Raw genomic sequence first — 25257 nt, 5'->3', positions numbered from 1 at the left:
TCTGTTTCTTTCAACAAAATCAAAGGGTCCATGAACAAGAGCCTCTACTTTCTAAACAAACTTCTAAGAAAACAGCTTGCCTTTGGTGAAATTTATTGACTCCCAAAGGAAGTCAATTATTATTATTATTTTGGCTTTTGAGTCTAAATGAGACTCCCTCACTCATTCTTGAAGTTGACAAAGATAAAGATAAGCATAGTGATAAATATAAAGATAATGATAAAGATAAAGATAACTAATAATTGAATTAGAGATATACTCAAATTATAGAGTCTTAATCACTTATAATATTTGTGTAATTCTATAAATAGTTTACACCTAATCAATAATAATCACGACAATATTATTCTTCTTTCCTAAATTCTACATGGTATTAAAGCTTCCGATCGATTAATCAGTACCAATTTATCGTCGCTGGAAATCCTTATCAAAAGCAGTCTATGTAGCTGCAAACCACTAATGTCACCCATACTTGGTACTTTTCTCTTCCCCTTCTCCGTGCAATCTCGTCAGGGGTATTTTTGGAAAAAAAAATATCGCCACCGCTTCACCCGACATCCTCGTCGTCGTTACCAGCTGTCGCCACCATACGTTCTACCAACAACTTCCTCGCCAGCGTTGCACCATAACCTCTCTCGGTCGACGACACTGTCATCGTCGCGATTTAGTCTCACCGTCACCAACACCGTCGTTCTGTATCGTCGCCGCCTTTCGCCCCTCTAGCCACAGTGTCAAACGCCGCAGAAAACCCCCCGCTCTTCTGTCTCTCTTCTCTCTTCACCACCGTTCGCCCCTCTGGCCACAGCGCCGACCGCCCCCAGCCTACCGACACCACCTATCTTGGCAACACCGAGATGACCTAAGTTCAAGGGGGGCAAATTATTTTCCCCCCTTGGACGCATCATCCCGCGCACGTACATGCACAGCATGTGAACTTGCACATAGGCTTTCACACGTATGAAAAACTCAATGAAGAATCTATTCATCCTATTCAGAAGATGCGATTCCATCTGCCTCAACCGCTACCCTCCTTCGGATGATGCAATTCTGTCCACCCCAGTCGCCTCTAATGCCACTACTCTTCCATCAGACGATGGATGATGAAATTCCGTCCGCCCCAACCACCTCCAGTGTTGCTGTTCTTACTCCGGATGATGTGATTACATCTGCCCTGGCCACCTCTAATACCGCATCTCTACCAATATTATTGCGGGGGCACGATAAAGATAAAGATAAAGATAGTAATATATATAGATAATGATAGAAATAGAGATAACTAGTGATGGAATTAGAGATAGACTCAAATGGTAGAGTCCTACAATCTCCGTTCGGTTTACATATTATTCTTCGTTCCTAAATTCTACGGGAGTATCGTAAATACCACCGGCTGTTTCTTCCACGTCGTGCACTTTTTCTTCGGCCTCTACTTCTTCGGTGGATTCTTCGTCCGGTTGAATAAGATGCAGCTTCAAACGACCATCTTCTCTACGAGCGCGCATTATTTCCAGAGTGGGAATTTTGATTTCTCTGAGAACGAAACGCCCATCTTGCCTGTAAGACCTAAACTGAATCCAGGGTCTTCCCATCTTCCCAGTGCACGTAAGCGGCGGAGGCGGAAAGCTTCCACCGGTTTTAGATACTTTAAAGCTCCCTCCAACGCCCATATTCTCCATAGTACCCTTGGAATCTTTGCTACGCGTTGGTGGAGGTCCTTCTTTCTCGACCTCCTTGGACGCATTGCTGTAGTTCTTCTGATCCTCTACCTCGTCCGAGCTCTCGAACCCCAGTCCTTCTGTGAAAGGCGGAGCCAAGGTCTCACAGTTTCTCGATAGGAAACAGTCCTTGTGCATAGGGCAACCCATGTATTCGGATTTGCATGTGCCCAGAAGAGCGTCCAGAGAGGAACCCTTTGGGTGGTGGGACACGGTCTTCTCACTCTTGCTGCTTTGCGGGCTTTGATCGATTAAAGATGACCATGTCGACGAGGAAGAAGGCGAATGGGTAGTCGATTCGGATTTCTCCTTAAAGTGCAACTCGCCGAAGATCTCCGTGAAATTAGAGAGTCCGATTGGTTTCACGGGATGGATCTGGTTCCATGTTGACAAGGACTCGAGGAGGGTGGGATTCTCGGGCAATGGGTTCTCGAAGAAAGGACGAAGGCTACCGCAGGTAGCCATGGTCGATTACAGGTAGCAGCGAGGCTTGATAGAAAGGGTGAATATGAGAGACCCTTTTCTTAAGAGTTAAAGAACGAAGCGATCAAAACAGAAAATAACATAAAAATAAAAACAAAATCGGACTTAACAGAAATGGAGAGGAAATTTCCAGATATAGACTACTTGGAGGATAAAAACTCGAGAGGAATAAACGGAGGAAAAAGAAAGGGGCGGATACGGAGAGGCCAGAGGTTGAGCATTGAAAGGAACGGAAGTAGGCTATTATTAGTGATGGCGTTTCGATCCAGTTGAAGAAGGCAAATGAGGATTGGTGCGGGTTCCATGTGGATTTCACACCACAGCTTCTCACTGGTCCCCCTTTGCTTTTTTTCTTCGCGCTACATGGACTTCATGAGTGGCACCGTTCAAAACACTTCCTATTCTCGGCCACCTCACGTTTCCTCTCTTAGTCATTTTCCCGAACAACTCACATGCCACTCCTAAGGGGAGCCGAGTGGAAGATTTCAACTACAGACGTTTTAGAGTTCTCTCCCCCGAAGTGTTCTTGCATCTTCTTTTATTGAATTGAAGAAACAAAGTCGGTCAATGTTGCCTGCTCTTGATTCTCCTAAAACTTCTAAACTGTAATTCTTGCTGTGAGATTTTCAAGTTCAAATGCAAAGAATATGCAGATGAAGATGTTGAATGATGAATAAACGAAGGACAATGAGCCACTTGTTCGAAAGCTCCTTTTTGTAGTTTTGTATACACACAGGCTTCCGACTGCCCCACACAAACCTGTTGATTGGAACTCGAGTAGAGGCTTTGATTCTGTACAGCTCATAAAGAAATTCGCTGATATGGTCATCACTATCCTGTGGATCAGTAGTATAAATCCAAAAGGAAAAACTGAACACATTCAAAGGAGCTGGATGAGAGAATACCCACATCCAATGAGTGATGTTGAATCTTTTGTATTATTGCCTACATCTTGTACTTCGACAGCCATTCAGAACATGAATGAAGGGTACCAACTGAAGAGAGCCAATTATACAAGTAAAATCAATTGGTAAGTGTTAAGAGGTTTAGGTTCATCAGTATCTGGATTGCAAGAAAGGTTAGCGTATGACAACAAGAAAAAATGACTTAAATCAGAAGGTTAAATAACCCCATCAAAAACAACAACAACAACAACACAAGCCTTTCCAATATCTCAACTTCCAATCCAAGTGTTAAGAAACACTCCACATCAAACAAACAGAACATACATGGCAGCAGCGCAACAAGGCAGTCCACCAGGAGTACAAATTTCACCGCCAAGCTTCAACTCGCTCTACCCTTGAGTTGATGCGGCTTATAATACTAGTCCCCATAGATTTCTCAGTGGGGTTTGAGAAGCAGACAACGTTTTGACCATTGACCTTTATAGGTCCTTCCCAAATGTTTGTATTGCTCGACTGCCCATTCCTGTTTCCACCTGTGCATCTTTGCAGCCGGTCACGAGGAACATTGCTAGCAGTAGCTGCATCTCTCGTCTTTGAGAGAAACTCCGATCGAGGTGCCTCAAGCAGGCAACTGTCATGGATGGCCTTGTCTGATGAATTCAGAATATTTCCATCATAATGACCAGTAGTACTATTTTCTTCCAATGTGCAAGTCTCATTATCTAAAATGGGCTCATTGGCAACAAAAACTGGTTCCAGTTCCCCATGTCTAGAAGGCTCAATGGATGGCAGAGAAGAGCTCTGATTACCACTTTCATCACAATGGCCAGGATGACAAACTGCTGCATCATCTATAACAGATTCTTCTCTTTCTTTGAGTGTCTTAACAATAAGTGTCTTGAGAAAATTCATCACTTGAACAGCATACATCAGTGCTGTCAACGGGTCTGCCATCTGCAATTCAAAAGATTCAATCAATTTTTTGTTTCTTGTGACATTTTTCACCTTGAACTGTAAAATAATTCATTCAGATGGCAAATGATATGATGGTACAGCCAATCAGTCTGGAACCACAACTTCCCACATAACAAAAATGGATTATGCATGATATCATGGTGGACATTTTCATCACCCACCAAAGCCTGATGGCATTCTTCATTAGGTGAAAGCTTATATCACATGTCAATAGAGAGTAGCAGTTTGTTACTCCAAAAGGATCCAGCTCCAGTCAATCAGCTGGCAATCTTTTAATAGGCATGGTAAACCAAGACCAATCAATTCACCTTTCGATTTATTAGTCCCACATTGCAAACTGTGAAGACAATGGGACAGTTGATAGACTCCATTCTCCACAATGGGACAGTTGATAAACTCCATAAGAACCGAATGCAGAGTAAGTTAAATAGCATAGCATACTTATTTTTGTTTTGTAAAGCCACAGCATATTTGAATTGTGGGAGTATAATCTCAGGAATCATCTCTTTCTCATCACCTGAGTCATGTTTGGCGCAAACACCATGGCGACATTGCGTGCATTCATCTTATTGTGTTGCTCCTCCTGAACCACGTCAGCCATTAGGTTGACCGCCCAATCAAGCAGTGCAGCTTCAGTTGGTGGTAGAAGCCTCACAAGTTGAGCACACTCATCTTCTGATTGACATTGCATTACCTGCTCAGGAGAGAGAGAATCCAAAACCCCTGTAGGAAGTTCTCTAAACCATGCCTGCACATAACACAATTCTTATTTAGTAATACAAATTTATTCTCCTTCTAATTTGGAATGGCAAAAAGTCATTTTCTGAAAAAGAATATATATATTTCCCACCTGATCTATATGATATTTTTTAACCTTCTATACTGACACAAGATTCACCACATCAACAACACTAAGCAGTAATGAATAAAATACTCAAAAAGACTGTACCATGTGAAGAACCAACATTTATGGTACTTGACATCTAATCAAGAATCCAAATACTTCCACAGTGCACCAACAAACCCAGATACACGCACTTGCTCAAATTAAAAAGAGAAACATAAAATAAAATAAACCACAGAACTGAGAATCTCAAGTGAATACCTTAATCAAACCAGCCAAACAGTGAACATCGATGCCCTCAGGAACAATCCCCCGGTTAAGCTGATCTCTAACATATTCCTCTTGGCTATTCTCGGCATTTATTCGGAATAAGCCTTCTGCCTGTGGACAAGTTGACATTTTCGTTCATTAAGATATTGCCATAAGTTTAAGCAATCCAAATATCGACGTATGAAAACATACTTGTAGACCTCCTTGAGAATACAAGCGCCTCTGCATCAGAAGAAGTATGGTGGGTACACTATTCCCTCTTGTGTCATATGAACATTGCATAGATTCTGTAGAAACCCCAAAAACATTTGCACTGCAAAAGAGGAGACCAAATAAAGGGCCTGAAATTCTTTAAACATGGAAACAACCATTGCACATGGTCAAGGTCCATGCCCCTGAAGCACTTTACAGAATCAAATGCCATGACTGACATATACATAATGTGTATGTGTTGTGTATATAGTTTGAACAAGTTTAAGAACCAAGAAACACATTTGTCTGCATTCCAATGTTGATTCCAAAAGGCCATAAACCATTGAGCACAAGGACGCTTGCTTTCTAGGTGCTACGGAGCATTTTCATAGATATTAGGTGAATGAATTTCATGTTCTTCTCCTGGCCTGTAGTCTTTGACTAAATTGAGTTGTTGATGAAGTGAATTAAGCAAATTAACGTCCCATTTTTTAAATGCTGACAATTTTCTTAAAAAACAGAGGGGAACATAGCAACTAGAGAGAACCATATTCACAACAAGATGTTGGAGAAGTTAACATCCTTGATCTCTAGTCTGAGTGTGAACCAGGTGTATAAAGAGGAGTTATACACCTGCTTCTCTCGTTATCACCAAAAAAAAAAAAAAAAGAGAGAAGCATGTGTATAACACCTTGAACATAAAAAATTTGATCACCAGTCAAAACAAGCATCACATATTAAAAACTGAATCCAACATATGGCCCTCCCCCTTCAAATGTGTCATGATAAGGATCTCAAAACACAGAGGCAGTATAGACATGAAACTTCTCCATGCCTCTTTCAAAAAAGAAAAGAAAAGAAAAGAAACTTCTCCATAAAAAATATGAAAATTTCTAAAATATGAACATGTCGACCAAACACTTATCCAACTCCCAAAACCTAAAAGAAGACTTCTTGCTGAAACACCATAAGTAACCTAAAGAGACTTTCTACTCATTGTGATTACAGTTCTACACATTTCTAATCATTCTCAGAATGTAGATTAAAAATGAGTATAAATCTTAAACTTCATTCCCCACAGATTAATGCCAAACTACCATACTCTCTAGGAAATCACCTCTTTTTCAAGAATCCATGTTCTATGGTGGACAGGACCAATTACAACATCATCAAGCCCTTAGAAGTAAACCAAACATCTCCATAGACAATACAAACAGCAAACCAACCTCTAAGAATATCCACCTCTTACATTTGAAATTTAAAACTCAACAGCATAAAAAATCAAGATTCGACAAATATGATGAAAATTTCATTTTTTTCCAAAAATCGTAGTACTGACAAACAACAACAACGCTGATACTTGCACAAATAAAAAAAACAACATCAACATAAGATGAAGAATAACAGTGATAACAACGGCCAAGGATAGCACATAAAACATACAATTTGCATCTTCACAGCCACATTCAGCGTCAAAAAATTAAAACTAATGAGGGCGCTTAAACAATATCGAGCCCATCAATTTCCAAAAAAAAAAAAAGTTCAATTCTAAGCGAGCCAAAAAAACACAAACATATCTTTGAAATTCGCTTCAAACCAGGTGAGAAGTTTAAAACTGGTAACCAAAAGGGAAAAGATCCTCCAATCCCACATTACGGATTTGATTTCGAAGAGAAAAAAGATTTCTGGCAAGATGAGACTCCAGAAGCCTTCTACCAACAAAAACAACACATCTTCAGAATTCGTTTTTGCAATAGCCTTAATCAGCTCAAGGAACAACATACGGAACGAATAAATCAACCCACCAAAACGAGGACTAGAAAAGATTAATTTCAGGAGAAATATGAACACTTCTCCAAAAAGTCACACTGCCAGATAAATCTGTATTTCCGAAATTCTTCGAGGCGCTAACAATAGGGAATCCGGGACAACAACCAAACTCAAAACCGCAATGGAAGGTTTTAGCAAAAAAAACTCATAAACGACAAATTCATCTGAAATAGCCACAAATAAAAAAAATCCGTAAAAACAGAAACTCAACGAAGCCAAAATCTTTAGCTTCTCCTTGAACGTCCAGAAAGGTTCATTTTTTCCCCCAGCCATTGTACAAACCAGAGCAGAAGTAAATTGGGCCTGTAGAGGCTTCAAGCGTTCTCCTACCTCGCACTAGGCGCTCTCCTCGGAACCTCAGGTTCAAACTCAACCGGCAACCCAAGAAACCCATTAAAGCGATCGAAGGTAACGTGTGCAACATGTTGTACATTAGTCGGCCAGCCGATCTCCATTGAGCAGAGCTCCTCCCTGCCGGTAGTCTTACAAGCGACAATGGATTTTCTGAAAAGGGTCAGCAAAAGGGCCAAAAGCGAAAGCTGATCCTCTTCTTTTTCTTCTTCCTTGACTAAATCCTCTTCCTCCAAGATTTCTCTTTCTTCTACAGTACTAGAAGAGTTTGAATTAATAAGAGACTGAGTCTGGTGAGAGCTATCATTGCTGGCGCAGGATATGGAGCTTGGAGAAGAAGGGAAATGGGAAGGGGAATGGAGGACTTGGGCAGTCATAGCTGGCAATGCAAATAGGTCCAAAACGGTGAGATGGGGCTAATTTGGGGAAAGAGCTTAGGTTATGAGAATTGAAATTTGAGTAGAGTTGGATTGAAGGAAGGGTTTGGGGTGGTGGGACGTGAGAATCATGAAGTTTTTTTCCTCCGTTGTCTGGCTGGCTTTGGGGGTTTGAAGAAGTAAAGGTGGGAGAGAGAGAGACAAGACAGGGAGGAAGAGAGATTTAAAAACTTTTCTTTTATTCTGATGTATATTTTGAAATCTGGGAGAGATAGGAGAGGGTGGGTAGTGATGCAGATGGGTATATAGAGTGCTTTTTTTCTGCGTGACTCGGACGCGTCGCTTACGGATTTTTTATTACGAAATTTGTGACAGAAGAGGAGAACCATAGGAGGGACATGGCGGGAATTTCTTGTTTGCCCAGAAATCCCTCCCTTTGTTTCAAATTTCATCGACCCACAGTCCCAAATGCAAAAACTGCACATGAAAGAAACACCCATTAAAACTTGAAAACTTCCTTTTGAAAACATGACATTTTGAATAAAAGCTTAACACATTAATTGAAGTTACAGTGACACTGTACAAACTACAATACAAAACATGAATCCCCATTAAACATGTTTGGTTTTCAAACCATGAGAGACTTGAAATTTCGATGATAAGAATTCAGTTTGCATAGCACAGACGATGGAGTGCAGAGGAAGAAAATCATAAGAAACTCCACTGTTTGGTGAGTGTACAGGTGTTTGGGAGGAGGGAAGCACGGAGCCAAATGGGTCTTGAAAAGAAAGCCAAGACCTCGTCATAGAACAGAAAAACAGGAGGGGCATCATGGGAAGCTTGAGGGAAATTGGGGTAGTTAGGATTCCAAAGACATTCCGCGTACTGTTAGGTGAACATGTCTGAGTAGTCTACTGCAAGTCAGTTCAACTGATTAAGAACACATAATACCATAAGTAATTCATTTGTGAAATGAAGATAAATGAGTAAAGTTGGTGTAGGCTCATCGATTTTTATACTGGAAGTTATTTACACCCAATTCCTTTTTCCCCATCTAATTCTTCCCTAAATGAAGCCACCAAAGATCATGAAAGCATAAAAGTTGTAATAATGAAACTGTTTGAAAAACGATTCCTTGGATAAATCGACATGATCATTTATTTAAAAAGTTTATTCCCATTAAATTCAAACCACAATTCCAGATTCAGCTCAGCCTCTCCTTTACCTTTGAGCTTTCTCATCGGGACCCAGACACACCAAAACCCTGTTCAACTTAGATTAATTTTGGTGGAGAGAAAACTAAAGAAACTAACAAGCAGAGCTGATTACAATATAAAATATTTTTAACAGAATTTTATTTTTCGGTGACAGCAAGCACAGTCTCATAAATGGCAAAGTCAGAAGTGGGATTCTGAAGGTGATGTTTTCTGATGGGCAATGATTAGACATGATTGTAAGCCAAGCTTGAGTCAAAAGTACAATGTTTGCATTTGGGAGTGGTGTCTGGATTTGATCACTGGTTGGTATGGTGGGAAAGAAAGGAGAGATGATTGAGAATCTGAGAGCCCCATGTGTTCGCTAATTTTGTATTATTGGCCCAAAACTCTCCTCTGCAATTCCTTTCTTTCGAGTCAATCCAGCGGTGATGGTCCTCGATGTGGAAAAGGGCGACATTGTAAATGTAGGTAGAAAAAGCATCAAAATGAAGGACCGAATAATAAATGAATTTTTTTTATTTAAAGAAAAAGGGTTCACTTCTTCCTTTCTCTCATAGAGAGGTATTTGGGCTTCCCCTCCTATTGCACAGCAGCGACTAGTTATAAATAGACATTGCAACAACGCAAACGCATGTGATAATAATAACCAATGTGCAACATTCAAAACTAAAGTTAAAAATTCAGAATTAGATACAGTTCATCATTGTAGAATGCAGATGCTATCTCAACAGAAATTTCTCACTGAACATATTAGATCCGAAAACAAACCATAGGAAACCTAAAGTATTGGTTGATTGTTAAGAGTAATGTGCCCAGTTTCAAATTAATCACCTCGTCCTTAAGACTTAAATGACAATGTACGAACTAAGACATTTAAGCTGGCACTGCCAGACCCTTCTTTACCACAAACTCATCATTTTGACTTTTAAAAGACAATAAAGCCTAAAATTTAAAATGTCCCTTGTATTCGCATACATTCATTCTAATTTCTTATGTACCAGATCTACTTCACATTTCCTTGTTATTATATTCTGCTGCATTTGCTGCAATAGATTAGAGCTTTTCCCCTTCCTCTATTAGTAGTTATTATTATTATTATTTTGGAGAAATTTGACTGATAGGAACCGACCAGCTCTACTCTACTCTAATTCATGAACTGACCAAACCCACAAAGAGTTCCAACCGCAACCATGTTTGGGTTCAACTTAACTGCAACATCCAAATATTTTTGGCTATAGGAGAAACTCTTTTGAAATGAAAACGAGAAACAACAAGTCTTTTATTTGCTGATCAGCACAGCCTCCCTCGAACAACATAGAGAGAACATGGCAAATTGTTTCACTCAAACCCCAGCTTATGCATCAATCTAGTTCAGGTCATATCTTACCTAAGCAACATAAACAATTGATAACATAACAGAGCTAGGTCAACACAAACAAAATAGGTATAGTGGGTCAATACCACTGTTTTTTTTTCTTGAATAGTAAAAGGATTTTATTAAAAGAGGAGAAAAGGAGAGGGAAAAGAGCCCCCACAACCCGGGGTCACCTTGTCACCTGAGGAGCAGTCAAAATTTTGAAATCATCGTCAGAGCCTACTATCAACTATAAAATGGCTGGCCACATGCTCTTTTTTTTTTTTTTTTCTGTCACAGATCTATCATGTGCATGGTTCATTAATGTACAGTCTTTCTCTAAGTCTTTAAAGACCAACATCATCCATATTTTGCTGCCCCTCGTATACTTTTCAGTTGTCCATCAACTGACAATGACAAACCTCAACTTATCAGCCCACTGTCAGGTCTGTATCTGGTAAGTCCAGACCATCTCAAGCACATCTCAACTGTTACTTGTGTATTGGTGTTATTCTATATCTTCTATAGTATATCCATCTATAGTTTCGTCCTTCTCCTCTCAAAACATTTGTCTGATATCTTCCAATCTTCAGAATCCACTATCCATTAGCTATCAAACATTCTTGTCAATAATGAAGGTTTTGTTAACACCTACTGATCCAGAATTTTCCCTTCACTCATTAGTATCTGATTAACCATACTGTTTTTTTATAACAGCAAAATGTTCCTCATTTTGCATCAATGCAATTATAAATCATATAATTGGAATTTATTTTTATTTTTTAGAAAAGCAGCTAATGTCATCGTTTTCAACATGATGATGGGATATATACTACTATACATCTCTTAGATGCTCCTCCCACTGGTGCATTTTTTGGTACATGATAGGAGGTGTCAGATAAATAAGCCAAGATCGGTTAATGTACTGCATGGATGGAGTAATGAAACATTGGGGAGTTGCTTAACTGAATATTTAGGGAGCCTTCGAATAAACTATTCTCCCATAAAGAGATACCAATTTCATGAAAAAGTTTAATCTGCTCCCATACTAGAGAAAAACCAAACATGAAGGGTCATCATGCTTAGACAAAATATGATGTTTCTAAAGCACATTTTTTTGTGACTGAGCATGGATACTTTGACCAATAAAAACGCTGGGGAGAAAGTGACATCAGACAGAACTATGACTGAATGCAATTTTTAAGCAGTGTATTGCACTTGCCTGTACCGAGGGCAGAAAAAAAAAACTAATTTGACCGATAAAGCTAGCTTTGAAGCTTTGAATTCCAGACGTAGTAATCCAATAGGAACCTCACGAGGCAAATGCTGCAACAACCAGCATTTTACACAAATGCTCCGTATACCGGCACTTTGCATCACAGGACCACATTGAGAGTTTATGACATAGAGGAACTGAAATTTTGGCTCCCTTGAATTTCACCGCTAGAGATCTTATCTAAGTCAGCTAGTAATCCGGCACATAATCCCGAAGTCTATAGTGATATGCAGTTTTTGAAACTTCACATCTATGGATTCTTGATCCAGATTTTAAAAAAAAATGGAAGCTTCGCAGCAATATGGAAATTAGATCTGACCAAATTCCAACATCTCCAACATTTCAGTACACAACAGCTGAGGTTTATCTTTGTTTAACTAAACCAAGGTTATAAAAGTATGTCTTAGGCCATTGTCTCAGCTTCAAATCTGAGAAAATGATTCAAGTGAACTATGAATAACAAGTCATTAATAGAAAATGGCAGACACTATTAACGTGTTATCAATAGTTATGAAATTCCAAACTTACTTTGAAGCTTGTTGTCCATGTATCTGCGGCAGAAAGGTGAAAACCGTATCAGATTCGACGACAATGAAGAGCCTTGAAACTTGAAAATGTGAACAGTTAAAAATAAAAATGACTGTTACTTCTTCAAATCAGGGGGCTGGCCTGATCTGCTCTGGCGACAAGAAAACACGAAGCATACGCATGAAGCGAAGAGAGAAATAACGGAACGCTTCTGTACCGTCTCCTTCTCTCCCGCTTAAACCCTGCACCCCGAGACACCGCGGGAATGGAAACTCTTCGAAAATAGCTGACCTTCCTTAACAATGCTTTCAACATCTGTCACGAGTGCCTAAATATATTTCGATTGTAGGTCCGATACTTTTACTCGTACCTGCCCGGTTTAGACCGAAGCAGAGGGATGGCCCAAGCCGATCGTAGAAAACTATTCTGGATCTACAATGAAATTACTTATATCCCTATAATACCGTAATAAGAAAATTAAATTTTGTTTAAACTTTATTAACTGCAAGTTTTATCCAGAGATAGGGCCAATTTTTAAAAAATTAAAATTAAATAAGAAAATAAATATATAAAAAAAAGTAGATCACTTTTAAGAGGCTCCATTTATGAGACAGTTTTATATAGGGGTGGCAGCGAACCGAGCCGATTTGTGAGCGGCTCGAGTTCGGCTCGGTTCGATTTGATTTATCATGATCCCAAACCGAGTTCGCGATCCAAATAAGGTTCGTTTGAGTTAACAAGTCTGGTTCGGTTCGAAAACTGACAAGTAGGCTCGTTAACTTAATGAAGGCCAGGAGGCGGGAGTCGTCTTTGACTCTTCGAGTTCAGCTTCAATTTCTTCCTCCCCTCATCTACCGTCGTCGAGCCCCTCCCATCAACTGTTGTGTCCACCTCTGTCGCTGTCGACAGTTGCTCGTCAACCACCTTTGTCTCAAACTCTCCCCCGTGTTGTCTCGGTACTCGCTACCTTTGTCACTGCTTCCGTCGCCGCCACCTTTGTCGCAGCCGTCAATCCAGACAACAACTCTTCGTCGGTGCCGCTAGACCCCCTCTTGTCCCTCGCGTCATCTTGGCGGAAAACCAAAGACCAAAGCAAGGGGAGAATAACATCCCCCCTCCCCACCCCACCCCTCCATAAGAGCACAAAGACATCGTGCGATTTGCACATACAAAATTAAAAACACATTCAAATTGTTTGAGGTACACTCTTAATGTTGACTCCAATCAAGTTTTTCAGAAGAATAAATTGATAGCATTTAAGAACTATTGTTGTATGAATCCATGCTCCGAAGAAAAAAAAAAAATGGGCATACGATTAAGTTATTCAAAACCATTTTTCTTAAAAAATTTCTCGGCCTCGATGATCTAGTCTTCTAGTCCTTGAACCATAACGATTTGATTGAGTACAAATGGACAAAACTAGCATTGCTTTTCAAATGAATGTTTTGTTTGATTATTGAATAAAGTTTATGCATAATTATGCATATTTTATGAATAATTTTATACAGAGTTAATATACAGAGGTTATACCCAATTTTATATAAAATATATGCATAATTTTATATACAATTTATTTAACTTGTATTTTATGCGAAGTTTTAAATGTTGGTTGGAGTTCGAACTCGCTTAAAATTATTAGGCTTGAACTCGTTTTAGGCTCCAAGCTAGGTTTGGCTCAAATTCAAGTTCGAAATATTTGGTTCGAATTCAGCTCTATTCGATATCACCCCTATTCATATATGCATTCCTCAACTAAATAAACTTCTTATAATATATATATAAAATTAATATAGAGAATTTTGAGATTATGATGATTATTTTAATTTTTAAATTATCATCAATAATTATTTTGCTGTTATTATATATACAAATTCTTTGTAGTAAAAGGAATAATGGTAAAATTTCACTTAAAATTCCTATTATTTGTCAACCACATTAGCGTGGCCTATTTTGGTAGAGGCATGTGAAATCCGATACGTAACGCAAGATATATCACATATCTAGCTGTATCGATCTAGTTCAGCACAAACTCTTGGACATTATATTTGTGTTTTCAAATGTCGGATACGTTCGCCTGATACGTGACAACTACGAGCAACATGGGCAACACTAAGATAAGACGCATCTGCCGGAGCCCGTGTCAGCCGCTGAGCAGATTTTTTAGAGTTTCTCAAATTTGAATAAATCCAACGGCAGAATCCGATTAAATACGCCATCATTCGTATTTTTTGTGCTTTCTTCCCTCTAAAATTCCAAGCAAGCGCCATCATTGATCTTGACCAAACTACCAATTTTGGCAGCCCAAAACATGACGAAAAATCAGAACCGTCAATCTAGCCGTTCCTATCAGCGATGCTCGACCGGAGACTAGCGGCGCGTCACTTGCTGGGTCCACGGGTGCTCTTTCTAAAAATTAAATAGGCCTTAAGTTCCGGTTCCACTAAAATTTGGTGCTGACGTGGGGAAAACTGAGTGGATAGGCCTTAAGTTCCGGTCTCCACTTGTCGTGCAGCGTGGGAACCGGTCTTTTACAATCGTCTTTCGAAGCCGTTCCCATCAAGGATTCAGTTTTTATACCTGTTTCTTTTTCGTCAAGGACGGGTTTTATCATCTCTTTGTTCCAGGAGAGCAAGTTGAGTCCTTTAATTATTCCGAGATATGGGGAATTGCTTCAGGAAGCGCAAAATCTCATATAGAGAAATTGGACCTTGCGACAGCCTTGCCAGCTCTCCGATCGCCCGCCTTTATGGCCCTGCCTCCTGTCCTCGAAACTTCCACCATGCGAATCGCTCTGCTATACAAAAACGTGGACGCGGAATTCGTACCGCTCGAAACTCCAAACTTCGGTCCGGAAGCAGCGGCGGTGTTGCAGTGTGGGAAAGAGACGATTTCGGGTCTTGCGGAGAAGTTGGTGCGATACGTCGACGGAGGATTTCCCGGTCCGTCATTACTGCCTTCTGCTACGGCGTGTAGGGAACCAGCAATTGTGGCGGCGGGAAGGCTGCAGCATTGGAGCATGTCGTCACATCTGGATCGGATGACAAGATGGGCAGAGGAGGAGGCGAAGCGGCCAAAAGTGAGGCCGCGGATGGAGGTAAGAAAGCTGACGCAGAGCTATTCGCGGCTGGCGGAGGTGATGATGGAACACGCTCAAGTGGAGGAGAAGATCGTTTTCCCCGTCCTCGACAGGGCTAATAGAGGTAATTCATGCAAACCCATTATTGCGTGAATGGCCGGCCTTTATTTGATATTTTACTGTTATTGCGAAATCCATTCGGAATTTACATTGTCTACTCCCCTTTCTGCAAGTAAAAAAAAACGGGTGCACGACCATGCATCTGGTTGGGGGACGCATGGATTCAAATGGATGGTTTTACTGAGCTATTTGATGATATTCCTCACTGGATAATCACAAGCATCTGTAAAACCGCAAACGAGGAGCACGCAAGAGACTTCCCAATCATGAACGGGATAAGAGAGGATATCAAATCCATCGTAGCGCTTGATTCAGGAAGCTCTTCGTACGTCCAAGCTGGCCGATACACTGAAAATATAATATAATATATTATAAAATTGGTGATTGAAACATTCATGTACGCGTATAACCATCATTTTTATTAATAATAAATAAATAAAATAAAAATTATCTCAAAATAACATCAACAAGAACACATGGGATAGCAAATAAATATAAAAAATAATTAATTCAATTTTAATGGTAAAAATAAAATAGATGCACCTAAGTTCTTAGTTTTATACTTTTTTTCCTTATAAATATGTAATTTATTTTATCGAATTCACAATAATGTTATTATATTTTTTATCATTACAAATAATAAAAAATGAGAAGAAAATCTAAAAATAATATTAATATTAATAAATACGATAAATAAATTCTTTAATATAAAAAAGAAAACATCAAAACCCTAAACCCTATAATTTGGGGGAACACATTCATGTGATAAAGAACGTCAGCTCTTTGTAATCATTGTGGGTCCTACTTCTTATTAGTCTTCCTTGATCGTTTGGGCTTGATTTTATCTTCGAACAGTACTTAAATCCACCAAGGTCAAGACAACAACAATAATATCGGGTACTCTCGATATGAAATGTGTTTTTTCCTTGGGATTGAAACTATATATTAATGAAGTTCTTCTCGTTTTAAAATTAGAACAAAAAGTATAAACCAAATTTAATATAAGCTTTAAGTATATCCAGTTTTCATTTTTATCACCAAAATTGAACTGAATGATTTAAATTTTGATGTTTTCTTTTTTATATTAAAGAATTTATTATCGTATTTATTAATATTAATATTATTTTTAGATTTTCTTCTCATTTTTTATTATTTGTAATGATAAAAAAATATAATAACATTATTGTGAATTCGATAAAATAAATTACATATTTATAAGGAAAAAAAGTATAAAACTAAGAACTTAGGTGCATCTATTTTATTTTTACCATTAAAATTGAATTAATTATTTTTTATATTTATTTGCTATCCCATGTGTTCTTGTTGATGTTATTTTGAGATAATTTTTATTTTATTTATTTATTATTAATAAAATAGGAGATTGTGATATTAGTATAAATATAATAAAATAAATAACATTTAAGTAAATTTTTTTTCTCTTAAAAAAACTTGGGTGTAGCTTGACTGGAATTACCCCTACTTTCCCTCTTTTTGCATATGGAGTAACTTTAAAAAAGAAGATTTCCCTCAAATTTTTAAAATTTCCTCATTTTCAATTTTCAAGGCTTTCTCAGGACTCAGGATCCGATTTTGAAGCGGCATTTTTAACTTTCAAGAACCCAATCGAGCGAGCAGCTGCTTAAGTCGGGGATTCTGACTAGCCTAGAGCTTTCGCCTTGGTCATTTTGGTGGGAACTGGGGAATACGTCGCGGGAAATCTCTCGATGGGTTCGGAGCCTCTTCCCTCGTTGTCTTCTTAGCCTTGTATGATGGTACTTCCATTCCAGTTTTTCGAAAATGCGTCAAGTTTCCGTTGAAATGATTTTCTTCTTTGTTTCTGTTTTTCGTTTTCTGAATGCAATACTCTTTCAGGTCCTATGGTCAAAGAATCTGTACTGTCCTCTATCCTATCAGAAGACGCCGACTTCTTTGAACTTTGCAGGTTTTTGAGTTTCTCATATGCCTTTTTCTTTCTTCTCGTAGTTTTAGTTGTTATGGGATTTTTAACATTTTTAGAATCTTCGTGCTGTTTACATTTCCTGGTCGTCGTTCAATTCCTGCTGATTTGGTAACATTTTCTTCCTCCTCTTCATGATTATTTATTGGTTGATCAGCTGGATGAACATTATCTTGAGATTGTGTGCAATTTCTCTAGGAGTACTTTTAGAAAATGTTCTCCTGAGATTGTCTATGACAATTATGAGGGATTGCTGCAAACCCAAAAGTTTACTATTTATGTGGTTTCATAATTATCAGAACTGTTTGTAACTGATGAATTTAGGATCCCATGACAAGGTCCTCGACCAAGGTAGTGAAAGAAGAGAAGAAGAAAAAGAAGAGAATAAAGGAGAAGAGAGAACTTGGTTAGAGAGAGCTCGGGAGAAGAGACAATTCTAAGCATGAATTTGAGAGAGGAGATGGGATATTCAATGATCTATCCCATGGCTTGAGCATCTATTTATAGTTGCAGAAAGAAGTTTACAATGACTACAATGCCCTTAGGGCTACAAACTTTGAAAAAGAAAAGACATAAGCAGATATACATCTTCTTAGATAATTACACCCTTTTGCCATTCTTATGAGAAGACCTTTAAATTACCTCATTTGCCACCTCCTAGACGTGGGGAAGGTAATTACATTGATGCCACTTCGAGGTGTCTTCCAACACTCCCTTTCAACCCTCAAGTTGGGGGAGAGAAACATTGTAGATACCCAGCTTGCCGCATATAGTGGTTAAAATCTTGAATGTGACTGGTTTTTGTAAGAACGTATGCCACCTGCCCTTGTTATGGAACATGTATGAGAGATAAGATTCCTACCTAAAATTTCTCCTATATAAAGTGGCAGTCTACTTCAATGTGTTTTGTCCTCTTGTGGATGATAGGATTTGAGGTGATATGAATAGCCACCTGGTTGTCGCAATATAATTCCATAGAAGCATCTTTATAGAATCCCAATTCAGTAAGAAGGAATCTGATCTATAGAAGTTCACTGATTGTGTGGGTCATAACTCTGTACTCTGTTTTTGCACTAAGCCTCGCAACAACATTCTGTTTTTTGTTTCTCCATGTAATTAGATTAGCTCCAACTAAGGTGCAATACCCTGAAGTGGACTTTTTCTCATCAAGTGATCCAACCCAATCTTCATCTTAAAACCTTCTATATTGAAGTCGCCATGATTCCTATAGAAAAACCCTTTCCCCGGAGTTCCTTTTAAATATCACAGTATTCTCTCCGAGGCTTGCCAATGGGTAAGTTGTGGTTTGTGCATATACTGACTCACTACACTTATTGCATATGATATATCTAGTCTGGTCACTGTGAGGTAAATGAGTTTTCCCACAAACCTTTGATATTTACCTCTTTCAACATCTTCTCCAGAGCTTGCACATAACTTTGTGTTAGCATCCATAGGCGTGTGTTTATTCGTCGATATCTCATCATTTTTGTATCCTTTGGTAGATCTAAAACATACGTTCTTTGAAAGAAGACAATCTCATGCTTTGACTGGAATACCTCAATGCCCAGAAAATATTTTAAAAAGTCCAAGATCCTTCGTTTTAAATTATTTGCAAATTTTCTCTTTGACTTCTTTTATGTCATCTGTGTCACTGCCAGTTAAGACGATATCATCCACATAAATTGCTAGTAATACTTTTTCCTTTAAAAGTATTTTTGACAAAGACAAAATGATATACAGAGCACTTGTTAAATCCAAACAACAACATTGTTTGGCTAAATTTGTCAAACCAAACCCGAGGAGACTGTTTAAGCCCATATAAAGACTTCAATTTCCATACTAACTCCCCCTCAATCACAAAACCAGGTGGTTGATGCATATATATCTCCCTTTGTAACTCAGATCGGTCTACATTTTTCTCATTTTGAACCGAGGCTTGATTGGTAGTGACCCAATCTAGTTTGCCATGAAGCTTTCAACAGATATCTACTAGATTTTTCAATCCACTGTAGTGAGTGCTGACCCGGTTTTTTGACTATGAAGAACCAAAGCCACTTCTACCACATCTTGCTTGGCCTTCTCTATAGTTTATACCACGCCTTCGGGTGGTAGAAGATTTAGCCCAATTTCCTGAGTACATAGCAGCAGATGATACTTCAGTATGAGAGGTGGAGGAAGGATTTGGTATACGAAGTAATGTTGCACTGATGTCATCAAATGATGGAAGTGTGGAGGAGCTGAAAAGTTGAGTCTTAACCACTTCAAGATATGACTTGATGTTTGATAGACAAATAGCATCTGCTAAGGCTTCTTGCTGTTTTTCTTGAACAAAGATGTTAGTGAAGTAGGGTTGAGCAATCTTCCACTCTTGAACCATTCCTCTAAATTGAGCCATGTATGCATGTAGATTGTCCCCTTGCTTTGTATTGAACATGGTTTGGAACACATCATACAACTTTTGTAAGTTTTTTCGTATTAGAGTACAACTTAACACAAGTGTCCCAAATTTGTTTTGCAGTTTCAAGGTAAATAATATTGTTAGCCACATGTTTCTCCATGCTATTAATAAGCTAACTAATGACTAAGGTGTCATTCTTGAGTCATTTTACATAAGAACTATTTTTTTTATCAATGGGTGGAGCTGGTGTAGTTAAGTGACCTAAGAGGTCTCGAGTAATGAGAAACCTCTTAATTGATTGGGACCATCTCGGGTAATTAGGTAACCCTCTCAAGGGTATGGTGGTAATTTTGAGGAGATCACTTGAGCTTTCCACATAGTCTTCAACCATTATAATCAACAAGTAAACAACTTCTTATGTGCAATATTGAAATCCAACAAGTAGGTTGAGAAGCAAACCGATGCAAATATACGAATCAATTTGAGAAGGGTGGACCAACTTGAAGTCAAGTAGTATGCAACATAGATCTTCTATCCAAGAGAAGTCTAAGTGTTGTATCATAGAAGATAGATCTCATACTTTTATCACACATGAACTCAAAATCGGATTGGAGAATGGTCTTCAACTGAGAGAGAATAGGTAAGTTACTATCCTGTTTTAAGCAAACACTAAAACAAGAATGGGAGGCTAATCATGTGTTGCTCATGCCAATTCGAGAGGATTACAATCTTCCTCATTTAGGAGATTATCTCAAATAAAACCAGATCTGGAATTAAACTTGAATCAAATCAGAATCCAGATCTGAAATCAAATCAAATCTTTCAAAGAGGGAAACTTGCCTTCTTTATCAAATGCGCCACCTAGCAAGCAAAAAATAGCACAATCTCTTCTTCTTCTTTCATTAAACTGGTTAGGAAGCAAAAACCATCGAATATTTTAATAAAGGAAAACTCCAAATTAACCAAAACAATGACACTTTCTTTTCTGAAAACAAACAATTTTTGGATGGCTTTAAGAAGGAAACTTCCCTTCTCTAATTATGTGCCAGCTCCATGCCTTCTTTGGCCCCCTTTTTCTCTTTTTCCCTCAAATCTTTTAGGTAAGATACCAAAGAGGATAAGAGAGCTAATGAAATACCAAAAAACTGTTGCAAAGTCCAACAATCTTCTAAAATAAAATCCTTCTCGATACCCTCTAAAACAACCTTTTCTGAGCCCTTTGAGAAGAATCAAGAGGAGCAACAAGTTAACCGATATAAGAACTAAAAAAAATGGTAGAGCAACAAGCTTAACCCATAATAAACTTGGATGCCAATGACGGATATAGTGAACCTTGATTGATACAAAAGTTCCAGCCACAAACATTAGCATAATATGCAAGAGAGAAATAACATAATCGGTCTTGCATGGGGAATAAAAACTGAGCATAATCACCAGCTTCTTATTCAGATTAGACAAGAGAGCCATCCATAAACCATCTTGTAGAGATAAAGAACTATCAGCAATAATCTCATAAGAAAAAACTTATCTTGGCACAACTTCCAGAGAAAACTACTTCATCAACAAGAAGAACTCTACGTGAAGCTTGATCAATAGAGTCTTTCAAATTTCCATCTTGACATGGCAATCCTAAATCCATTGCTTTGATACCATGTGTAATTTAAGATCTCATGATAAGGTCCTTGTCCAAGGTAGTTAAAGAGAAGAGGAAGAAAAGGAAGCGAAGAAAGGAGAAGAGAGAAAGAAGAGAGATAGAGATACAGAGCTTGGGAGAGGAGACAATTCTAAGCACGAATTTGAGAGAGGAGAGGGGAGACTTAAATGATCTATCCCATGCCTTGAGCTATTTATAGTTGTGGAAGGAAGTTTACTATGACTACAATGCCCTTAGGGCTACAAGTTTTGAAAAGGAAAAGACATAAGTAGATATACATCTTCTTAGATAATTATACCTCTATGCCATTCTTATGAGAAGACCTTTAAATTACCTCCTTTGCCACCTCCTTGACGTGGGGATGGTAATTACCATTGATGCCACTTTGAGGTGTCTTCCAATTGTGTAACTAATAAAAATTTGTGCTCGATTTTTGCCTAAATGTCAGAAAGTCTATGTAAGAACCAGTTAATTTGAGTGGGCGCTCAAGACAATTGAGATAAAGTCCTTTATTGATCAGATGCAACCTTAAATATGTCCCCAAGAAAAATTAAGAATATAAGCTTTGAATTGAAATCTCTGTAGTAGGATCAATAAAAAGAACGAGTAGCCAAATGTTTGTTGTCTGGCACAAACATAATCAAACTCTTTAAGTACAACAAGTCTTACCAATCCAAGCAGATATTGAAATTCCTTTCTTATGTTTCTAGTCATCGGTCATCTATTCTTAGAAACTGAGTATAATTTCAATATTTGACCATTATGTTCTTTTTTGTTCTTCAGTTTCAAAGATTCTAAAAGAGGAAAAGAGGGAAGAACTATTTGAAAGTTTGAAGGAAGACAAGTCAATTGGTTGGGCTGTTGATGTTATATAGACCCAAGGGGTCTCTCAGCTGAAATGCTAAAAAATAATTATGCTGGGTAACATGCTGCTTTTGATTCTTTTAATGCAATCTTGAGATTTTTATCATTAGATATATTCCTGAATTGTCATCAGAGACAAAATCAATCTGAATCAAATATCTCATGAATCTGCAATGGGGCTTGTTTACAGAGTTCTTAAAAAGGGTTTTCTATTATCTGAGGTAAATCTCTTCACTTTGACACCATTACATTGGCATCCGTTGCTGAGGATTTAGTGATTTTTCATGGCTCCCTTTAAATCTGAGAAAAAAACTTATTATGCTTTACATTATTATAGGTGATTTAGATGGTCCAGAGCTATGATTCTTTCATGGATGTTTATGTTCTTAAAATATCTTTTGATCACTGTAAAGCTTTCAATTGTTAAATTGCAACGACAAGCCACTTTGAGAGGATGATCTAAAAGGGGCAGTTCTCTAAGAAATTATTAGCCTATTATCTGTCCTTATGAATAGTTGAGATGATTAAAAATTACTTGCTGTTTACATATGATTTTTTTCATATGTGGCTAACTTATCTATCACCTAACTGGCCTCAGGTTTATGTGGATACAGTTGGAGATGGTGAGAAATATAGGAGCAGATTGTCTGAAGAATTTCCTGGAATAAGATTTGTAGTTGCCAAAAAAGCTGATGGAGTTTATCCAGTTGTCAGTGGAACCTGTATTGTAACAAAGGTAAGTTCTTTTGTCTCCTCTTCAGGGTTTCTTCACTTGAGCTCTCATAGCATCTATACTACTGACCTTTATCATGCAGGTGACAAGAGATGGGGCCTTGCTTAATTGGGTACTAGATGAAACTGTAGCACATACGTGCTGGAACTTTGGATCTGAATATCCAGGAAGTAACCAGTAGTATTCCTGTTTTTGTTTTTTGCTCGCGACATGCTCTGGAAGAAAAAAATTACTCGTTTTTTTGGTTATTGAAAACAGAGAGGAAAACAAAGACCATGACTCGTTTTATTTTTTTAATTTGTGACAAACTATAACATAGAACTCTCCCAGCTGTTCTGAACTCGCTGAAAGTTGAGTCCAGTGCGTGAAGGACGCTGCGAGTTTTTCCAACCCTGCAAGCTGGAGCTATAGCTGGTCTGCATTGATTGTACCCTGATTTATTTGTAACAGACCCAATCTATCATCATTTATGACTCGTGTATAAATTGGCTTTAGATTTATCATGTTTGCTGATCAATTGGCTACATAAATGGAGAGGAAATAAGATCTGAATGTGCAGTTCAGTAGCATGGGTTTTCAAAGTATTTCACCTTATATAGGCAATTGACATGGGTATAAAACAGGGTACGAAATCAACCGTGAAACGTTTTCAGATTATAACAGAGCGAGACCCTAATAGATAAGTCTTTTTATAAGATGAAAAGAAATAGACTGCTCTCTGATTAACAAAGCCTCGCATTTCCATGAATCCAAGTCAGCCGCGAGCCCAATAAGTTAAACGAGCGACCACCGTAAAGCAGAGCTTCACCTGAATTTTCTTTTCGCTTTAGCAACAGCATTGGTTGGTATCCGTTCAAGGCCATTGGCATCAAGTTTTTTTTTTGCCAGGTATGGGATTCATTAATCGTCATCAAGTAAACCTAAATCGATGGCTCGTAATGGAGGCAATTATGACTGCCACTCGGACCATATAAGATTTTTGCTTGGTTTCGCACTTGAACCAAAACAGATGATGGAAACGCAAACATGAGCTATATAATCATCAACCAAAGATAGATGTAACACCAAACATAGTACCAAGGACATATGAAATCCTTTCAAACACAACGGAACAAACGCCAGACTATACCCATGCAAGGGCATACAACTACTCTAGGATAGTTAAATATAATTAGCTTCTCCAGCTACCGCCGTCAGAGGCGCCATTCCTGGAGTAGCGGGGTCCGGAATCATAACCACGGTCTCGGCCACCACCGCCTCCGCCGCCACCACTACCTCCATAGCGGTTATAGCCTCCACCGTCACTACGACGCGGTCCGCTGCGGAAGCCGCCGCCACCGCCGTTACCGCCACCACCACCGCCGCTACCTCTTGACTGGGCTTCATTGACGGTGATGCTCCTCCCGTCGAGATTCTGCCCGTTCATCCCCTCTATGGCGTCCCTCATAGCCTGCTCGTTGCTGAACGTCACGAATCCGAACCCCCTCGACCTTCCGGTCTCTCGGTCGCTGATGATCTACACACACAACAACCACACCTTAAGATTAAAACAATATTCGCCAGATCTACACCAAAAAGAGAAATAAAAGTAAGAAAGAACACAGATCTGGAAGCGATCGGTTACCTTCGAATCCACAACATCACCGTAAGCGCTGAAAGCGCGTTCGAGGGAGCGGTCATCGGTCGCCCAGGCGAGCCCGCCGACAAAGCAGCGGTATTCGACATCGGAACTAGCCATGGATGGTTAATGGGTATGAATAAAAACAAAGGAGGAGATACAAAGAGAAAAGACGAACCCAGAACCTAGAACCAAGAACCGAGAACCGACGAACTGAGAAAGAGGGGGAAGATAACCCACCTCTGAGAGCACAAAAAACCCTAAACGCTCCCAACCTTAAATTTATAGTCGTCGTCTCCGGCTTTAGCCACTGATCTAACTAGGGTTAGTTTCTTAACTCGAATGAGTTTGCATTGACGGGATCTGATTACTTCTGACGCGAACGCACTTCTTATGGCTTCCATGGTGGCGGGGTCAGAAAATATCTTATGATGAAGTTACCAAAGTGCCCTTCCATCGTTTCGGATACCGAGTGGCACGGGGGACTAGGTCAGACTGTAATAAGTTTTAACGCTCCTCC

The 25257-nt window shown here is 38.8% G+C and overlaps 4 protein-coding genes across 5 annotated transcripts; 1 reads left to right on the top strand and 3 right to left on the bottom strand.

The window, feature by feature from the left end:
* Positions 1-1340: 1340 nt before the first annotated feature.
* On the bottom strand, positions 1341-2177 carry LOC137955152 (protein FAF-like, chloroplastic). The gene has a single exon (XM_068802023.1). It carries the CDS (start codon positions 2175-2177, stop codon positions 1341-1343), a length of 837 nt encoding a protein of 278 aa, XP_068658124.1.
* A 1163-nt stretch (positions 2178-3340) lies between these two features.
* On the bottom strand, positions 3341-8260 carry LOC137956699 (rho GTPase-activating protein 4-like). Its single transcript, XM_068804291.1, has 5 exons — positions 7542-8260; positions 5382-5502; positions 5181-5300; positions 4593-4823; positions 3341-4054 (listed from the first exon to the last, which is right to left on the bottom strand). The coding sequence occupies exons 1-5, from the start codon at positions 7937-7939 to the stop codon at positions 3467-3469; spliced, it is 1458 nt and encodes a 485-aa protein (XP_068660392.1). The 5' UTR covers positions 7940-8260; the 3' UTR covers positions 3341-3466.
* Positions 8261-17107: 8847 nt separating this feature from the next.
* Positions 17108-23585, top strand: LOC137956988 (ribonuclease H2 subunit A-like). Of its 2 annotated transcripts, none has more exons than XM_068804677.1 (6): positions 17108-17274; positions 17383-17452; positions 22306-22443; positions 22577-22607; positions 22985-23122; positions 23202-23585. In XM_068804677.1, exons 3-6 carry the CDS (start codon positions 22421-22423, stop codon positions 23298-23300), a joined length of 291 nt encoding a protein of 96 aa, XP_068660778.1. In that variant the 5' UTR covers positions 17108-17274; positions 17383-17452; positions 22306-22420; the 3' UTR covers positions 23301-23585. The 2 variants fall into 2 exon arrangements, with proteins under 2 accessions (XP_068660778.1, XP_068660779.1); XM_068804678.1 differs by having other exon boundaries at positions 17108-17282.
* Positions 23586-24134: 549 nt separating this feature from the next.
* LOC137955902 (glycine-rich RNA-binding protein GRP1A-like) lies at positions 24135-25000 on the bottom strand. Its single transcript, XM_068803110.1, has 2 exons — positions 24744-25000; positions 24135-24635 (listed from the first exon to the last, which is right to left on the bottom strand). Exons 1-2 carry the CDS (start codon positions 24855-24857, stop codon positions 24291-24293), a joined length of 459 nt encoding a protein of 152 aa, XP_068659211.1. The 5' UTR covers positions 24858-25000; the 3' UTR covers positions 24135-24290.
* Positions 25001-25257: the final 257 nt, after the last annotated feature.

The sequence above is a fragment of the Aristolochia californica genome, unplaced genomic scaffold (assembly GCF_029961685.1).
Source record: "Aristolochia californica isolate CCGP_79_NKW_82.1479 unplaced genomic scaffold, dmAriCali1.0.hap1 SCAF_2, whole genome shotgun sequence".
Taxonomy (NCBI): domain Eukaryota; kingdom Viridiplantae; phylum Streptophyta; class Magnoliopsida; order Piperales; family Aristolochiaceae; genus Aristolochia; species Aristolochia californica.
The sequence above is the reverse complement of the archived record's forward strand: the minus strand, read 5'-3'. Positions and strand labels throughout refer to the sequence as shown.